General features: G+C 39.2%; 1 protein-coding gene across 1 annotated transcript in view; it reads left to right on the top strand.

The window, feature by feature from the left end:
* The window catches only part of SPON1 (spondin 1), a gene marked incomplete at both ends in the record, with an annotated part of 198,563 nt that overhangs the window by 154,554 nt on the left and 23,041 nt on the right, over positions 1-20,968 (top strand). The window contains one exon of the mRNA XM_084263643.1: positions 14,200-14,264. Coding sequence (XP_084119769.1) covers positions 14,200-14,264 — 65 coding nt within the window. The remainder of the gene's footprint in view (positions 1-14,199; positions 14,265-20,968) is intronic.

The following is a 20,968-nucleotide window of genomic DNA, read 5'->3' as shown; positions in this document are numbered from 1 at the left end:
TATACTTTTTTTCAAGCATAGATTATAATGCAATGATGCCAGAACAGGATGAGATGTAACAAGCCTCCAGCTTTGTAGATGGTACTGGGGGAAAGGAATTGCTCAAAATTCCCATCTAGCTCCCTCAGAAAAGTGTCCTTATTTATAAACCATTATAGTTGGGTGCATATTGGAAAGACTCCCATTTATTATTCAAAATCAACTGCCTGCTTGCTAAAGGCCTGGTCTGTAACATGCTGTTAGGGTGATTTTACATGGGGTGTGCTTTTGTGAGAGATGTGGTTTGAGCCATAAGTTATCTGTTAGTTAATACAAAGATAATGTAATTAATGTATTTCACTGACAACTTGATCTTGCTTGCTGGATTAATTAATATTTTAACAACAAATTCAAATTACAGTCCAGACTGCAGGTCATGCCATGTTTGTGTGTGCTTAGATTATTCAGTATTGCAGGGAAAGCTTGGTGTCCCCATCTTTACTTAGGGTCACTTCTTCAGTCATAGATCAGACCAGCAGCAGTGTGATTGTCAGTCTTCTTTCTTACAAGGCACATTATTGTATCATCATGGCACTGGAATTCACTGAACATGCCTCAAAAAAACCTTTCTGAACTCTGAGTGGTTTATGTGGTCTGCTGACTTCACCGTAGTTTCTGTGTCTGTACAATGGGGCAAATGATTTACAGGAGAAGTCTAGAAATTATTGTTTAAAAGCATTTTTAAATTCCTTGAGGCAAGGTACCATGAAAATACAAAGTGCTATTAATTGACTCATCAGACTTTAGAGAATGCCGCAGTAATTGCATATTTAATAGTCTCCCAGTAGTTACTGTGCTGCAACAACTCAGCAATTCTGTTGTAAATGAACATTTACATCAGTTTCTTTCAGTGTACAGTTGCAGTGTCAGGAAACACAGGATGGAACCAGCCTGTGAATTTTGAATGCTTTTGCATTAGGAACATGAATGCTAAAAAAAATCATCCTGATTAGCCAGAGGATGATGTATCTTTAAAGTTACTCCAGTGAATAGAGTCCTAGCACTGGCTTTGTAATGAGATGTGGCATTTACTGTACTTTGCTGCTCTGATTATTAACCACTTTGGAAGTTTGCCATGCAATAATTGAGCATTTCTAATCTCTTTAGAGATTAGTAAAAGGAAAACAACCTAATTCTATTTTAAGGGATTATAAATTATTTTAATAAAGGGGCTCAACACCTGGAGTTAGGACTTCAGTGAGGAACAGTCCGCCGTGCTACTTTTGTCCAAATGATGAAGGAACTGATGTTCATGGCTGGAGTTCTGCTGTAAATCCCCTAGCAGGAGTCTGGTATCAGAGGGGACTCGAGAGAGAGGGAAAAAAGGATGAAGGAAAATAAATATCTGTACATAGTATCCTGATTTTAAAGCACAATTCTAGTACTGTACAGCTCTGATTAGAGTTACTAGAAAAGAAATAGTTTATTAGATGCCTAAAGGAATAGAAATGAGATGATCAGAAAAGAAATCTGTGCTTTACTACTGAAATGAGAAGTGTGCTTTTTTTGGCTCTGAACATGTCATGGAATATTCAAAATGCCTGTTTCATGGTATAATAATGCATTGTGTCATTTCATGATAACATGACTAACAGCTAAACTCTAAAACTTCAGCACATAGGCTTTAGAGATAAGCATATAAATAGGTCAGTGTACATACAACTTCAAAACAGCCACAGGAAATAGCATGGGAGGTACATCATCATAAGCATATTGAGCAGTACACGTAGGTACACAGCTTTAAGGTGTGTCCTTACCAGTTCATGGTATTTTACAGCTAAAATGAGCATACATTTAATCTGACCTCACTGCAGTGTATGTTTCTCAGAATTATTTTTAGAATTAATATTGTGGAAAGCAAGTACAGTGCAACATGGCAAATACCTTGCTTAAGAGGGCAAGCCTCTGTTTATGTTCCTTAATTTAGAACTATTCTGATGGTAAAATAACTACATGAAGACTACAGTCAGCAATTTGATGTCCTAGATATTGTCCAGAGTACTTCAGAGATACTACTTAAGACTTTTCTTCATGTCTGGCATATTAGAGAGATAGCACCCATTTATCTCTGGTTGCTATAGGATGACATAAAGCATTGTGGCTACAGGGTTTAATACTTACTTCACTGTTCTGTTTTTGCTCTTCTAAGTAAGCAACTAGAAAGGAAAACAGTACTTTCTACAGTGGAATTAATAGCTCTTCCCTGGTTTGTTAATTACACCAATTGCAGATGTCACTCAAAGAGCAGCTCCTACTGTTTTTAAAGCTGTACGTCTTATATAATGCCTCTTCTGATGTTAATTCTGCTCAATGGTATGTGTAAAGTATAGCCATATTAACTGATCTAAAGTTACCTGAAGCTCTTTAAGCAACATGTAGTGTGGGCACCAGGTAGGGAGACAACCTTCATCTGACCTCCCACACTGTTCTGAGGGAACAGTTAGTGCTAAATAGCTTACAAAAAAAAAAATCTTAATACCATTCCCCAGGTGTCTAACAGCTGGAGAGCCAGAGTGAGCCATCAGAGATGGGAGACAGTGTTACCTAGCTCAGACCTCTGAAATTTCTAAGGAGGAGCAAGGAAACTTTTCTAGGTCAGTCTCAATTTCTGGATTTGCCTTCACATAACATCTACCTACACAAGACCTTTCTAAACATATCACAGAATCATAGAATTGTAGGGGTTGGAAGGGACCTCCCTAGCTCATAACACTCAGATAGGCATCCAGACGGGTCTTGAATATCTCCAGAGATGGAGACTCCACCACCTCCCTGGGCAGCCTGTCCCAGGGCTCTGTCACCCTCACTGGGAAAAAGTTCTTCCGCATGTTGGTGCGGAACTTCCTGTGCTCCAACTTGCAGCCATTGCCCCTTGTCCTGTCTCCACAGACCACTGGAAAGGGGCTGGCTAATTCCCCCTGCATTCCATGCTTAAGATACTTATAGACATTAGTTAGATCCCCCTTTAGACTTCTCAAGACTGAATAGCCCCAGCTTATTCAGCCTCTCCTCATAGCGGAGATGCTCCAGGCCCCTTCTGGGGCCCTTCTCTGGACTCTCTCCAGGAGGTCCCTGTCTTTTTTATACCAGGAAGCCCAGAACTGAACACAATACTCCAGGTGGGGCCTGACCAGGGCAGAGTAGAGGGGGAGGATCACCTCCTTGGACCTGCTGGCCACACTCTTCCTGATGCACCCCAGGATCCCATTGGCTCTCTTAGCCACCAGGGCACACTGCTGGCTCATGGCCAACCTGTCATCAACCAGGACCCCCAGGTCCTTCTCCACAGAGCTCTTCTCCAGTAGGTCATACCCCAGCCTGTACTGAAACGAACGGTTGTTCCTTCCCAGATGCACGACTTTACACTTGCTTTTATTGAACCTCATCCGGTTTCTCCCTGCCCAGCTCTCCAGCCTGTCCAGGTCTCTTTGGATGGCAGCACAGTGTTCCTGCATGTCAGCCACCCCTCCCAGCTTTGTATCATCGGCGTACTTGCTGAGGGTGGGTGCTATTCCCTCATCAAGGTCATCAATGAAGGTATTAAACAGGACTGGACACAACATTGAGCCCTGGGGAACACCGCTAGTCACAGGTCTCCAGTCAGACTCTGCTCCACTGATCACCACTCTCTGGGCTCTGTCTGACAGACAGTTCTCAACCCACCTCACTGTCCACTCATCTATCCCATGCTCTCTCAGCTTTGTTATCTGGATGTCATGGGAGACAGTATCAAAAGCCTTGCTGAAGACAAGGTAGATGACATCCACTGCTCTCCCTCCATCTACCCAGCTGGTGATGACATCATAGAAGGCTATGAGATTGGTAGAAGTCTATGAGATACAAATCCACTCTGGGGAACAGGACAGGAGAGAACAAGAGCAATCCACTCCCCTAAAAGCTAGTGCTGCCCTCACGGAGTGCATTTTGCTTCTCTGTCAGTCCTGACTTACAGGAATGCAGAAGCAAAGATAAGGTATAACTAAAGTAGAGGATCAGAGGTACCAGACTGTAGACACTGTCCTAGCCTCTATGTAGATAGGCCGTTGAGTCACACAGAGCCTTCTGAGTTTGTTTTTCAAAGAGGAGGAAAGGCAAAGGCAGACCCTGATGGGAAAAATGGCAGCATCTGCACTCCTTGGAAAAACCTCTGATATTCCTCTTAAAACCCTGTTCCCATAATTCCCGTCAGAGATTGAGATTACTTTATCCAAAATCTGAGACAACTGTCTTTTGGTCATTAAATTCTGAGACAGGTTAATGTGAAATCATAAACCACGGGACTACACAGCACAAGAGAAATGGTCCACAAGTACCGCAACCTGTTTGTTACGGCAACAGCTGAAAGCATAGGGGGTGAGGAAGGGGTGTGAAATTACTTTCTCCTTTACAGGTTACAGAAAATATAATTCATGATAAAATCCTAATTTCCTTAATTTGTTTAAAGTCTACATTTTTGTCTGGGGTTTTGGTGGGGTTTTTTTTTGTTTGTTTTGTTTTGAAGGAACAGTAAAGGGTAGCTTAGATACATCTCTACTAAAGGGAAATTAAGCTGTTGTGATTGCCTGTATACAGCAGTTAAAGCACATTTAGAATATTTATATTGTACATTCTGAATGCAAAAAAAAACACCCAAACTACCAAGCCAAACCAGAACAACCCTGACATTGATTTCTCAGACTGCTACCAAGGGTCTGGAAAGCTCACCTCCTGAGCTAATTTTCTGGTATTATTTAAAATCACTTGTTATTATCTGAATAATTATTTCTCCTCCTTTCAAGCTACTACATTTGGCTAATGTCTGAGAGAAGCAGGAGGATGAATAATCGTGATACCTGGAGTCTTACGGCCAGCATTTACCAGACGACAGAATTGTTCCCTGTCCCTGCTCTCTGGGCTATTTCTCAGAGCAGACCCAGCTGTCTCCTGAGGTGACTGTCCTGCTGATATTTAAGCTGTTGAAACTCACCTTTCACAGCATGCCCAAGAACCTGTCTTGGTGCTTTCATCCATGACTGTTTTGAAACTATTTGAAGGAGTCTGAGCAAAAAATGCAATAGTTACCCAAATACGAATCTGATGAGTGAACCTTGTGCTTTAAAACACATCTAGCATTATCTTCAGTGAATGCAGTTTTTGTCTTGCTCCTTGTAGGTTGCCACTCACTTCCATGTATCTGCTTTTCTATACACAGAATGACTTGGCGTGTTGGATTGGGGTTTGTTTGTTGGAGCTTTTATCTCTGTTTTCTTGTGTGTGTGTTAACCCTTTCCAGATAACTTGTGAGTTTAAAATAACAGAAGCTTTATAGCACTTAGATATATGTTTAAAGCCTAGTTTAGTGTAAAGGATTAATGAAATTGGGAAAGATAAGGGAGAAGTAGGACAAAAGGGTATGTATTAGATAAGCCGATTAAGCAGAGGGTGTGAGTTACACCTCATATAGTCAGATTCAAAACCTAGTTTAATCCCCTACTTTTAAAAGTAGCCATTCAGAAGTGTAGTCACATGTTTTTGGCAAAGTACAATAGGATCCTAAAGTGTTTCTGTAATTTTAAAGGCAACAAAACATTCTATGTAGCCTAATACGCAGTAGAAAATCAACATGCAATCAAGAAGTGGATTCAGAAGGGAAATCCTTTTCCTACAGAATCTGCTCAGCCACAGAAAATAGAACTCAAATACTCAGAGCATACCTAGGGCTCATTAACACACACTGCTAAGCTTTATACTATGCAAAAATGAATTATTGCTTTATTGGGACACCCTAGATTATGTAACTGCACCTTAATGGAAATAAAATAAAGCATACGATTTTAACAGTTGCCATTAGCAACTCCTCTGTTATTAATTTCAGCCTACATTCCACTCCTGAAACAACCACTTCATTGAAAGAAAACCCTGTGGGACAGGTAATGCAGAAGGTTGTTAATGCGAAGTGAATCAGTGCTTTTGATATATATACTAAGAGTAACAATGAACATTCTTCTTTTTGTGTCCCATCCTAATATTTTTTAACAAAATCAGGAATAATATTCCTTTTAATTCCTTTCTAAAAGCTTTCTTTAAATGTGCATTGTCAGCTAGCATCTGTCCAGGCATAATCCTGAAATTGTCGCTTTAAAGCACTTCCATATTTTCTGGAAAATATGGGGAATATCCACATTTTGGGAAAATTCTCAGCCTGATTATCTAACAGAGAGGGGTTTTTTTCTTTGTAAAAGTCAAAATACAAGTATCGAATTTAGGAAAGTTTACCTGTGCAGCACGGTGTTTAAGCTAGGACTGTCTCCAGTACTTTGTTACTTGCTCTCCCCAAATAGAACCTATTCAGATAGTAACAACTAGAGATTGTATTTAAATGCTCATAGTTCCTTCCATTTTTCTTCATTCTCATTCCAACAGTATCTTTTTATCTTCTTCATGCCAAAATTGTGCTTTTGTAATTGAGTAGATTTTATTAAATGGCTGGAAATTCCCCCCGACTTTCATATTTGGAGAACTGAAAACCACAGAATTCAGTTCTGAAATGTCATTAGCTATTTTTTGAAGAAAAGAAACAAGTGGGTTTAATTAAAGAAATGGCTATTTGTACAGGGAAGTATTGAATTTGTACGTACTATGATCAAATAATTAATTCCATTCAGGCACATTTATATATCTTATAGTATGTGTGGTTTTCTCAGCTGCCATCAGATTACTGTCATAAACATAGAGAAGTCAAACGGGCAAACAAAATCCTGATATAATTCCACGGACTGAAATGTACTCTTGCTGTTGCTTAAAGTAACCCCAAATCTGTGCTACTGCCTTTAAGTGTAATCTGCCTGAATCTAAGTCAGTCATAGAATTAAACAGAATTTAGTTGTCGTCAAATGGTAGATATAAGTCTTTGTATTTAATTATGGGCTATTTTTTTCCTTCCAGATGAAGTAATTTGTCACTAAAAGCTTAACCTTTTCAAAAAAGCACCTTTTTATGTCCTGGAAAAAAACCCAAACAAACCCAAAAACCCCCAACAGTTCATGCATATCCTTTCATAACCCCCCCCCTCTGAATATTAAAAAGAACTGAATCTCAGCACTGAGGCTTAGTGCAACTACAGCAACCTCTTCGGCTACACCCACAGGAAAATAAATGTGTTGCGTGACATATTACCAGCTCATGATAGTAGCTTTGCAAGTAAGATTATGTAATGACCATGCTAATAGCAATGGGAAAGTTCTGACATGCTCTATATAATCAAGAAATCCTCAAAAACCTGGGCAGACTCAAAGCGCAATCATTGCTCATGCAATTAATAGTGCATTACAGGAGATCCCATTCACAATCACTGTAAAGCAAATGTGCATGTTAAGTATGCTTATGTGTAGATTAACTCCAGAGCAAATACAGCTGTATGGAGCTGCTTTTATCCCAAAAATATTTTATTACGTCAAAGCAGACAAATACTTCCTTTTTCTTTTAAAGTTTTTACAAATTTCAGTAATGTCAGTATCAGTGTCCCCTTTTTTATTTAGATATGTCTGTAAAAATGAGGTAGGAAAGATGTTTGCAGATTTTATCTATCAGGAGGAAACATGCCACACTTCAACTAATATCTATATAAGTGCGTAATGTGTCAAGCATTTATTGACAAGGTATTTTATGTTAGTTAATACTTTAAAGACAAGATTGGCCTTTATTTTTCTCTCAATGTGAAAAGAAAATATATATTTGTATTGGGGTAAAATAATACTTTTTTCTTTTCCTCTGATTCTGTAATGTATTGTTTCAGTTCAATTTTTCATAACCAAATAAATATATCCACGCATGCTATTGAATCATAGCAATCCTATGACATCAAAGAAGATTCACCTCATTTGTAACTTAGGTAGAATTTAAATGCATGTACTTAAACATGCAATCACTTTCCTTCTATCTGGCATAAAGTGGTTATTAGATAAAATATCCTAGTTCAGAGCTCAAACTCTCCCTTCTCCAGTGCGTTCCCTCACCGCGAGCCTTTCTTCAGGCTGCGGTAGTTTCATCAGTAGAATCGATAGCAATGTCATCCAGGGAGTGTTTTGCTCAGCAGCAGGGACACTTGCAAGACAGTTGTAAATGCAAGCCCCTTGGTAGAAAATTGTACCTACGTAAACTGCTAGTGGAGTATTACAGCAGCCACTGGCATCTTTCGTAGTTTGGGAGAAAGGTGTCTGCTTTCAGAAGGCAGCTTCATGATGCCAGGCCTGAGAGTAAGCATGTCTTTTCCGTCATTGGTGAGGTACCGAACCCCACAACAGGAATAACTATAGCAGCCTCTTGTCTTCAGGCTTCCTTGTAGACTTCCTGGCTGCTTGGAGCATGCAAGCAGATGTTTGAATCTTCTCTTACAAGTTTTCTCCTAGCTGCATCTAACTATACAGTGTAGGTAGCAACAAGGAGGCAAAACTTGAGGGTTTGTAGACTTCCATTAACCTGAAACTGAACTGAAGAAGCCTTAGGGATACCAAATACATGCTTTTTGCATTCTAAAGTAATTTCTGTGTGTCTGCATAGGGTGGAAGTGGAATAAGGTCTATTTGTACTCATCATGGAAGACTGATTAGCTTTTAAGAGCACCCAAGTCCCTCGAAAGCACTAAATCATTCTCTTTTTCATTCTCTGAGTTACACTTTTTCATTCTCTGTGTTACAGTTTTTCATTCTCACCTTACCTTTCTCGCTTTCAGTAACAATTTCTTTTGTTAAGGGAAAGGAAGAACCTGCAGTGGAGATGCTGTCTTAAAACTCAGATATGTGGGTTTGTTTCCAGAAGATATTCAATTCATCATCTGTCAATTGAGGACAATGTTGCTTTTCCCACTTTCTAAGAATCTTGTGAAAATGAGTCCACTGTGGATAGAAAGGCATTCAGATATTATGAGGATGAGTGTTGTGGAAGGAATTAAATGTTCTCTGTTCTATAACAATCAAATGAATGCTAAGTAGTGGCGGTGTGAATTGAGTGAAATTAAGCTCTGGCTCAAAACAGGTGTTTTTCATTCCCACAGTTCATTGAATCTGACTCTGATTTTGATGTCAGATAATAAATACACTGTCATTTGTTTAGCTGAACTGAATAAAATCATTATTATGAAGTGCTAAGTGATCTGCACAGTAACTTTTTCTAATGTTATTTGGCACAGAGAAAATAAAAATAGTAATAGAAATTACTCATAGCAATAAAAATAACTTTCAGGACAGCAAGGATACTAATCACATCAGTTACCAAAAAGCAGCAGGGGCACATGAAATAGTGTACGTGGCTTTCCAGATCCAACTAATCTCTTTTATTCTAAAGGTATTCAGATGATACTTAAAACTTTTGCTGAAAGTTTTCTTTACATTTTAATGGATGTTACCCTTTAAACAAGTTGTTTTAAATCCCCTTGGTTGAGAAAGATTTCAAATCAAATTCTATCTTCAGTGCTGCGTTTTTCAACTATGTCCCACTTGCTGTTCTTGAAGATGAGGAAACCTTTTTAATCTTTTGTGAGCTTCACAGCTGAAGGATCTAATTTAGCAGTGGTTTCAGACCACTGGGTTCTATTTGTTGCCATTTAATGGCTTTATTCTGCATGCACCTTCATTTATACATTGCAGGAACAAACTGATGTAAGTGATTAATTTTTACCAACTTCAGAATGTCAGTAAGGCTGTCAGTATTAGGATGACATTATTAACTTTTTTAAAAAGCATGCTGTTAGGACTTTTTGGAGGACAACACTTTCATTGGGGACTTCTGTTGATTCAACCACCCACATCCAGCTTGAAACACACATGTAGCAGATCTTGAGAAAAGGATATGTGTTTCCTATTTTTGCATGTGTTACTTTAGACCACAACCCAAACAATATTTAAGTCAATTCAGAAACTACTTTGGCTCCACTGGGCTTTTTGAGCAAGCTCTCAGAGCATGGAAATGTGGTCATTCTATTTCAACTGGAAGCTGAAATGGTGTATTTGAACTGTGAACTGAAATCGAAGTAGAGGTGCAGTAGGTTCTACAAAGATTTTATACCAAGTTTTGTAAGTGATTATGCCTAGCCACACTTTTCAGAGGGAGTCATCACGAAGACTCCTGAGAGCTTATGCTAATTTAATTATTATATCATGACTTCCTACTTACAGGACTAGCAAAGATGCTGCATCAGTGGCAGCACGCTGTCACAGCAAATGGTCACACAGTCACGCCAGTGCAAGCAAGCTGTAGAGGCACAGGGCGTCTTCCTCCCATGAGAAGCTGCCTGCACATGACACCGATGTGCTGGGACAGGCCTGCAGTGCAGCACAGCGCTGCGCACCCTCACACCCTCACACCCCTGACGGGAGAATTTCATACCTGTACTCCATTGTATGATATCAATATGCCCAAAGGAAGCTGAGCAAAAACTCAACTGCAAATTCCCAAGTATCACTGTGAGATTTGTACTGAAGGAAGAAATTCCCTTGATATGGAATAGGAAAGAGGGTAGCAACTTTCCTCCTGTATGTCTCTGCAACAACTGACAGGTAGTCCCAAATTCACTCCTTGAAAACTTCCACATGCACAGAGGCATGACATAATCTTGCCAGTTCCCCCACCACCACCCCCCTCCACTCCCTTATTCTTGAAGTGGTGTGTATCAGACTTTACCTAAGGGATTTTCATCAGCTCCAAGCAAGAGCATCGGTGCTCTTCTCTTTAACTTGTTCTGACATTGTAAAGTTTTGACACTGTATCATTTCACCAATGATCATTTTCTTTTTCGAAATCGAACAGTTTCACTGCTGTGGAACCATTGCTTCTCAGCCAAATATAGAAAAGATGACAAGACAACTTGCAATACACAATAATGAAACATCCTAGTTCTTTTTGCCATATTTTGACATGAATTTGAGAGTTTGTTTGCTTCAGAAATCAAAGCAAAACTTTGGGACTTATGAAGAGAGAGGAATGGGTACAAATGTTATACAGCAAGTCCTAAAAAAACCCTAAAATTCATAAAACTATCTGATATTTTATGCTTCTGCTGCGAAGTCTGCAATCGGGTTATTGAAGGCAGTTGGGTTATGGCAATTACTTGTATATTATTAATTTTTGGGTTTCTCATCAGGCATTTAATATCTTTTCAATTTCTACCATCTGCCAATAAATTATAGCTAAAGAGATTGGGCAGCAAATCCAACCACTCTTTTCTACAGATTGCTCCCAGTCTATAGATGGCTCACGAGGCTGTGAACTTCTGTGGTGGATGATAGCATCTGTTTGCCTGGGCTGTTTAACTCTGTCATGTTCCCTTAAAAATGTGGAGGGAGGCACAAGAAGGTGGCTGCTTTTCTGGAGCATCTCCTTGAGCCTCCTCTCTGCAGGAGGCTGGAGAGGCATGGGCTGGTGGCACCACAAGTGGCAAGGGGGCCTGGGTTCCCCAGACTGGCACAAATCCTGGGGGCCAGACCTCACAAGGTAACAGCTTCACAAAGGAGGCGGCAAGCAGAATTTACTGGATCATTTCCCACATTTTCACCTTCTTGATATAAACACATGTCCAAGAAAAACCCTTTAGTGTATAAAATACCTTCTCAGGTATCTGTCTGTCCATCGGTGCATGCAGCAGTAAGCACACACTGGCATTAATAACAGCGTAGCTGCTACATTTTTAATTAAATTAAAGTTACAAATCTGTTTGATGGAGATGACTACATAATTATAATATCAGTTTGGTATAACAGTGATTTAACTCAAGTTGCAGCTTAATCCTGTGTAATTGTGAAGGAGCAATAGGTAACAAAAAAGCGTGCTTTCATTCCAGGCCCAAAAAATTGCTGGCTTCTGCCTCTCTTGATTCTCACTACTCTTTAGGAAGTGGCCATGAATTCAGCTCTTGCATCTGAATTTTCACCTCCCTTAAAAAGTCAGGGATATCTGAATGCACCATACTCTGTTCTGCACTTACTTTTAAACTACTAACCATGGTTCATCCACTTTTGATATACATTTTTAATTTGTATAGCACACGATAAAATGCTTTCAAACATGGGTGATTGGGATGTTACTGACATCATATTTGGCTTCTATTAGATAAGCAGTGTCTTATTTTAATAAACGTAACCATCTATGATTGTAACAGACTTTCTTTGGGGTGTACAATACCCAGTTAATAATTTTTAATATAAATGTGTTCTCAAGGCAAGTAAATGAAGATATGCCTGGCTGGAGAGTCTTAGGATGTTGAAGCAAGGAGAATTAAAAATTAAGGCAAATTCCATTCACAAAGACAAATAATGTCTTTTAACTTCAGACTTTTCATTCCTTTAATGTTTCCTTTTAAATCACTTTGAGAAAAAAACTGTCTCTTCCACTTTTGAAGGCATGGAGGTAAGGTTGCCATTGATGAACCTGGATGTGATGCAGCTATCCTGCATGGAGCACATCTCTGTTCACTGCCACCCAGCACTGTGGAGAGGCTGAGAGAGGGTTGTGCCAGCAGCTCAGCCTGCTGCTACTCACCCAGGGCATGCCCAGGTGAATCTGCCTGCTGGCATAGCTTTGCTGCCTGCTGTTTGATTGCTCACTTTCACCCTGAAATTGTCTTTTTTCAAACTATATTCATAGTATGAGAGGTTGAGTAAATCTTTTTATTTTTACTCACATTTATAAAGTCAAATTTTCAGAACACAATGCAGTATAGACTTTGGCCAAGCATCTCTACTTTTGAAAAGAATTGTCAAGAACCAGCTTACCCACCCACTCAGATAGGGAAAGAGGTCATGTCGTATTCATATTCCCAAGACTGCACACCTTGTGTGTTACAGACAGGGCCCGTCAGTGCTGTAATTACCTTGCTTTGGTAAAAAGGGGGAGTCAGAAAATACTGAGAGTGGTAGCAACAACCAGTGAATATTATTTTTTTAAACATGGGTGTGTATGGACTAGAGCTAGTCAAGGGCATCAGAACTGTTGCTATCCAGCAGGAAATTGCACTGTTATCATAAACTGAAAGGTCAGCTCTGTTGGAAGTGCCAATTACTGGTAACGTATGAGGTGGGTTTCTTAGTCTAATTGGGAAATATTTTTAAAAGACAGTAGAAACCATGTGATTCTGTTGAGAACTTTGTGTTCCTCTAGGCGAATTACTGAGGTGGATTCCTAAGGGAGATGGGGAAAATGCTTCTAAAAAAAGTGTGATAGATATCTTTTGGGCTCCAGAGCCTTGTTAGTGGACTCCTGCCTTTGTCCTGTGTTTATTGTACCAGCATGAAGTTCAGCACTGCTGATGCAGGAATTGTTATAGACTTTAGGAAGCAGTCTTTGTTCAATTCTTTGTCACACTATGGGCTTTGACAGGTGGGTGCTGTATTTCACCCTGGAATTTTTATCTGAGGAATTGGACAGGAAAGACAAAGGGTTAATGATGCCTTTACTTGGAGGAGATTGCACTGCATCCACCAGGGACTCTTTACATCCTTACCTATGTCAGGATAATAAATAACACATCATACATGCTTGCAGGGTATGTTAGATTGCCCAGAGCAGCAGTCTGTAGCTTTTGTGTGCCTCTTCGCCTGTGGATCTGTAGTGCATTAAGAACAATTTTTCTGTCTTTGCTTGCTTTAACCTGATAAGTTCCTCTGGCCACATGGATTGTCAGAGTGTCACAAAATCAACAGCCCAAGATAATACTGCTTGCTATTAAACTACGCAGGGACTAAAAGCAAAGTCATCTTCCTGGGATAGTGTTACCAAAATAGACTCACTTTGGTCATATTGGTCATATTTGTTTGGGGTATTTCTTCTTCTTTATACCCGTCATCAGAATGAACCACTCTGAAAGCTTTCTCTGTAGCTTGTATTGCAAAAATAACATGGTGTGTGAACTGCTGTTGGTGTTTTAAGCTCACTTAAGTTGAGTGAAAGAGACTGTCTCCAAGGTTTGACTGCCTTTACTTGCTGCTCTTGCCTCCTGCATTCATACAGGCTCTGTGATGAACCCTGCACACCAGAGGACTGGAGGTTTTGGATAACAGGACAAAGAATATTTCTCATAGTCAGAATTTGGAGGCACGGTTTTATCTAGTACCTCTTCCTTTTTGCTGTAATGTATATTACTCTCACTATAAAATTGTCCCAATCACTTTCTTGTTTTGTGTTTCTTTACAGAGTGATGAGGTTTTAACGGTCATCAAGGCAAAAGCACAGTGGCCTGCCTGGCAACCTCTGAACGTGTAAGTAGGGACTAGTATGTCTCAACAGCCTTGTCCTCAGTGTTGGTTAACGCACTGCCCTAAACTGTCTCCTGTGATCATTCACTCTCGTATAGAAATAATTTATAAGTATTTTCATGGATGAACTTTTGAACCCTTTTTTTTCCCTCCAACAATTGTTTCTGTCATTCTTTCCTCTTTAGCATTTCTTCAATGTTTTACATGCTTTGGTTCACTGTTCAAGGAGAAGGATTATCCAGTGGAGTTTGTGCCTTCATTGAGCAATGATGTTTATTCAGTACTTGCTTATAAAATAAAATGCACTGTTCTACGTGTATTTTTTAGCATCCTGTGTCATGCATGGTGACAATACATTGTGTCAATACAGCAAATCCTCAATTCACCACCAAAAACCTCCTAAAGGACTCATTCTTTAAAATGCTTATCTAAAACTATCTACGATATCATTATGATCCTGATGGTAGTATAACCATCGTTGTTTTGCCAAATGAGAAAACTAACTAGCTTACTAGGACCCTCACTTTAGGCTGTCTGGCACTCAGCAGAAAAGAGGATTCTTTCAGGATACTCTTGAACTTACTGGGTTTTTTTGAGGGCTGTAGGTGAAGGTTGGAATGGTAGTTCCTACATAACTGACCTGTGCTTGGCCCAAAGTTCATACTAATTATCCAGGCCCATATGAGTGAGAATTACAAGAAGTGACTAAAGATCAGAAATCAGTTTAAAGGTTCACCCAATTAGCTGAGAGTCAATTTAAGTCCTTGGATGTGCAGGACAATTAGTCTACTGCAGGATTGTAGGGACCAAGTAGTCCTGTTACCTCTATGAAAAGTATAAGGGAAGCTGTTAGTGCAATACTGTATTTCAGAAAAGTATGTAAAAATTTGGAGGTTAGTCAGAAAAAAGCTGCAAAACAGTTCAGTTTTTAGAAAACTTCCCCTACCGTAAGAGGCTTAGAAACTCTTAAGCAGCTTAGGACTTAAGCTATTCGGTTTATTCCCTCCCCCACTGGAAAAATAAAAAAAAAAAGGTTAGGAGGTGATCACAGCTTAAATAGTGAAAAGATTTCTGATAGCTGATCCTTCTTTAATCTAGAAAAAAAACCCCTACGAAATCCCTCTCAGCGTGGAAGCTAAGGAAATTCATGACAAGGAAATTCTCACTAAAGGTATGGGAATAAGCTTTAACGGTGTGACTAACCTTCAGAACAGCTTACCTGAACATGAGATGGACTTTCCATCACTTGAATATATTTTAATCCTCAGACAGTGTATAGGCTTTGCCCAGGAACTGTGGGTTACGCTTTCTTGGCTGGGGTTATGCAAGCGGTCGCTCGACATGAGAGTAATAGCATTCTTTACTTATAGTCTTACTCCCCTGAAATGTTCAGTGTTGAGATTTGGTAGTGTTTGCCATGCAGCAGTTGTGGATAGCGTTGTTTTTCCCTGCTGCCCTCTTTCCATCCACTCCAAGTTAACACTTTCCATTTAAAATGGAAATTTCTTTCCATTTCTCTGTTCTACTACGGTGAGGTGTCTGAAACAAGCCGTTTATTTCTCCTTCCAATTTCAGTTACTTTCCTGAAGCAACATTAATGTATGGTGTTTCTGTATCAAAGAGAACAATACTGCTAGGAATTCACTGCTCTGGCTGCTTGGAAGGCTTTGGCATTGATGGGAGAGCAGGTTTGTACTTTGTTCACAGAAAGATGGAGAGAGGATCTCCTGCTCCAACATCTTGATCTATCTTCTTTCAAATGCACTGAATATAATACATAACAAAAAGCAAAGCTAATTGAAGTACCTTGCTCCTGGTCATAATAGTTTAATATAACACTAAGAAATTTCATAAAATTTGAGAGTGAACAGCTTCAGATATTTCACGACACTCTTTCACAGACATGCCTGCAAAGGCTTCTGCAAAATCCTCCTGATGTTCTTCCAGTCAATTCTTACATTTTCTATATGATAATTCTCACCTTTCAGTAACATCAAAAGGAATAAATATTGGTACTTTCAAATGCTCTGTAAGGGTTTCCCTAACAAATGTTTCTTCACTTTACAGGTGGTGTTGGAATTTTTGCTTTTAAAGTAATTTTTATAATTTTCTGCCACGATGTCTGTCCTTTTTTTTCCACTTTAATATATGATCAAAACTTCAAAGGAAGACAAAATTTTCAATAGCCACAAACTTCTGGTGTTAATTTCCCATTTGCTGTTATGAATGGTCCTTCTTGGAATACAGATTAGAGTTGTGCAAGTATTGGATAATGACTGCTCAGGATAAGCATATGGTCTACTACTATCCATAATACTGCCACCTTACTAATCAAGAATTGACTAAAAGTCATGAATAACCTTCCTTTGCATAACAATGAGTTATGTATGTACTCTGTAATATAGTATGATAGTGGTGCCAAAATTGCATTGCAATGTGTCATAATAAGTACAGCCTAAAACCCTTCCTGAATGCATTTTACAACAATTCTAAAATGCATAATACCAGCAAGCCAATTTACGGCTGCCTAAAGTGCCAAAAGTTGGCAAATTCAGCCTGCTCACACTTCAAAATTTACCTCCTGGTTCCAGACAGTGACTTTTATTGCTACCCCTATCCAAGTTACAAGTACCAAGTTATTTATGGCAATTATTTTTAAAATCTGCCCCTCCAGTCTTTCCAAAACAGTGAGGGAGACAGCAGCATCTCTTTTCCTTACAGAGGCAAGCTGCTAATTCTCGCCTACATCTTGAGCAGTTGGTGAGCCCTTGCGTTTCCACTCTGGTCACCTGTAATTATGTGTGAGAGAATGGTCTTGGCTGGGCACCTCTCATGGATTCATCGTGGAGTTAAATGGCTTTTCTTCTACTCTGTCGATGCCATCAATGAGGCTGTGACTCCTGAAGCCAGTTGTACCTCATTAAGTAACGTTTCAAGCTCTGTATGGATTGAAGGCATGAAGTGCGTAAATCTGTGTCTCAATCTGATGGTGATGCCGACAGGCTTTGGTTCAGGACAACAGAGATAGGAAAGGAAATACAACTGGGAGCTTTTCTTCTACTAAGGGAGAATAAAATAGTGAGTTCTCATTGCAGATCCCGTGGGCACAAAGTGCCTCCCCAGGAACAGGTCTTTGGCTTTAGACATGAGTTCACACGCAAGAAACTAAAGAAGGTGCTAACACAAGTTGCCAGTGCTAAGCAGGGACGGATATAATGGCACTAAGTAGTTTTCTCAAATTCTATCTCTTAATTACCATTAAGGCTAATACTCTTTAACATACTTCCATCTCCCAGTACAATATAATGCTGTGGAAACTATATCTTGCCACAGACTTAATACTTTGGTGTCTTTTATCATTCCTTTCCTTAGTGCCTGTGTATACCTTTTCTTTGCCACTGTTTGTTTTTTGGCTTTTGTGTTTTTTTCCTTCCTATCACTGATTTTCATTATCCTCCATTCGGTTTCTTATCTGGGGCACCAGCGTGCAAAAAACTCTCCTGAGTTGCTGCATACAGGAGGCAGTTTTGGGTGATCCTTGTGAACTAGTTTTATGGTTGCCCAGCCAAGACCACAAGGAGTGCCAGCCCAAGCAATAAAACCTTTTTTTCTGTTGCTTATGTTTGTATTACCAAGCTGTGTGTTTGAAATTCTGACTTTAGAGTACTTGCAGGGAGTGCATTCTTCCATGAGTGTAATGGTATCAGCATACAGCATGCTGTCAAATGAAAGTAGTTTTTCTCATCTTACTTGTAAAAACAAGAGCACAGTTCATTGCGTCTTTCTTCTCAGCTCTGTTTCAGGCAGAATCAAATTTTACTTTCATATTCAGCTGCAAATCGTTGGCTTTTAGCAGCATGGAGGATAAGTTACAGCAAATAAAGGTAGTACAACTGGTACCCAAAACTGCATACCTAACACCTGTAAAATAATCAAGCCAAAACAGAAGAATTTGGGGATAAAGAAGAAAAGACTTTTAAAGACAGTTCCACAGGAGTTACTACCTTTAAAAGTCTTGCCTTGAATCCCCTTCCCCCAAATGGATGCTTTTGTTGTTGTTGTTGACTGTATTCATTATGCCTTTATTCCAAATCCAGAGATCTCCAGCATGACAACCCCCTTTTTCATTCAACAAGCACTTCTATCTCGGTAAGAGCTTCCCAGGATAATCCACCAGAATAAGCACAAATCCCGATCAGCTAGTCCCTCTCTATAATGTGAATTGCAGAGTCATTTACAAGAAAAAAAATAAGACCCTCTGGGGAATTGTAAGGGAAAGTCAGTTGTGGGGCATTGAAGAAGCTGCCAATTCCACATTTTGGCAGGAGCTGTGTTGTCTTTAACGTTGTGAAATCCAAGCCATGCAGTGTGGTCAGGGCACTTGCTGTTTTTACAGCTGCCTGTTTTTTCATGATCAGCGCGTCTTCTCTGATTCCTCGCCATCAGCAAAAGGCACTATCATACATGAATCTTTCTTTTATATAGCAACATGTTTGTTGTGATGGTTGGGGACTAGAGGAAAGCAGATCTTCATGTGGATGTCTGATTTTCCAAAATGGCAGGACCTCCAAGACAAGACATCGCATCAGAACAAGGAGTATCATTTCGCCAGACAGTTCTCATCTCTCTGAACTAAAAAACAAACCCGGTGGGATTGAAAATGGGTAGTTGGGCAGGAGTCACACATTAATAGACATCTCTCTGGGTAGTTTGACATTTCAGAAATAGGTCCAGTATAAGTATATGGATCTTTCTCATTATAGGCAAAATGAGAAATATTTGAATGATAATTCAATGTCTCTAATCAGTTTTTTGTAGTTCCTGTAAATCAGGAAAACATTCAGCCCTATGCAATATGGGAAATATGGACTTCCATGTACTTATAGCCTACCACTGATAAATACAAACACAGATCAGGCATGGGGTGGAAATTATTCTCCAGTATGCCATGTAGTCCATTATTAAATACTCAGTGCTTTATAAATTATTAAATCCTGCTACAGATAGTGTGTCTTTCCAAGTATTTTCATTCTGGCTTTTCCTGATATAGAAATGGGCAATATTAATTTAAAAAAAAAATGTAGAAGTATATATAACTTTCTGTCTTAAAACCTTTTCAGTGACAAGACCTCACTTCCCTGCATAAATTAGCTCCTTTTTTCCCATGCCTTTCCTGCCAGAGTTTCAGTCTGCAGCCTTAGGTAGGAAAAGACTATGTTTGGAGGCAGCTTCAGCAATATGATTGTAATTAGTACTAAACACATCAAGTGTTTTCTAGTATTTTTTCCAATTTGTTTAATTAGTTTAGGTTTAGTAGTTCAACTTATAGATAATATATTGCAGTGCAAAAGTGCAAGATATTTTATCTAGGAAACTAAAAGTAAAAGTACCTGTCATTAAAAGCTGAGGTTTTTCTGAAATATTCACAAGTGTTACTTTTCATACTCGTCTCTCTTTTTATTTTTTCCTTTTATGCAAAACCACCACTGCTTCCCAACCTTTTTATCTCTTCAGCCCATTCTTAGTTACAACCAATACACATTGAGGTGACAGGCATTTTTCTGAACTTTTTGAAGTTTGAAAATAGTTCTGAACTATTTGAAGTTTGGGAAATTATCCTCTCCTCCTTTATATCTCTCATGCTTCCATTTCATCTCCCCATGCTGTTTGTGTGAACAGTCATGGTCCTGTGGTTTTCCTTGGCCTCTTGACTGTGCAGAGCTTACTCTTTTTCTCATCCATTTAAGCAGCCCTTCCCTATTTATTTGGAGATTACCTGAAAATACGCCAGTAAGCACTTGAAAGTGAAGCTTAACAGAAAAGGAGTCCTATTCCTTTACACCTTAGATGGATAGAAATATTTAGTCTGAACAGTTTACAAGTTAGTATGGTTACCTCATGATCCCCTACAAATTATGTCATCAATCCCCTTCCCTTTCAAGTTTTACATATGCTTGATATCTTTTGTTCAACTAAAAAGACACTGGAGCTATTTTTTCTAGCTTGCAAGGAGGTTATCAGAAAATACGACAGGATATTCCAAAGTACAGTTTTCAGCATTGAGATAGATAGCATGGCTAAACTGGGCAACAAAGCAATCTGTTCCAGAAATCAAAGAGTATTTGATAGGCAGGCTATGGGAAATGCAAAAGTGCTCTGATCCAAAATATGTTGATGGATCATACTAGCTGGAGAAAAAAATGCTGACATACTCTTACACATTTTTCTTCCTTTGTTCTTGAGTGAAAGCTCTTTCAGTCTTTACTTTCTTTCAGAGTTGTTCTGCCACAACTGGAGAAAAAAAATGTTTGTTGCATTTTGATCATGCAGTGGATTTGCTATGCTCAATGAATCTTCATTACAGCATTTTGGAATTGAAAGCCAAGCCACCAATGAGTAGGGAATTTTATTTGTTTGGGATTTCAGCTGGGTTTTTTTCTTGTTTTACTTCCTTTTTTCCTTACATTTTTTACTTTTTGCTTCTTTTTCGTTACTTTAATCTTCTGCTTTTCTTATGCCCACAAACCTCCTCTTCCTTAAAGTCGCCTCCATATCTAGGTCACTGAATGTTTACTGAGATGTTTTTAGATGGAGAAGCATCCAGAAATGGAACTCTTTGCTGTCTTCTGAACTATAATAAAAGAACTCCAGATCCTGATCATACACTTCATTGTTAAAGATCTCAGTTATGTCTGTTATTATACCCT

This window comes from Gallinula chloropus, assembly GCF_964237585.1.
Source record: "Gallinula chloropus genome assembly, chromosome: 4".
In the NCBI taxonomy this organism is placed as follows: Eukaryota; Metazoa; Chordata; class Aves; order Gruiformes; family Rallidae; genus Gallinula; species Gallinula chloropus.
Note: the sequence above shows the minus strand (reverse complement) of the source record. Positions and strands in the feature narration are given on the sequence as shown.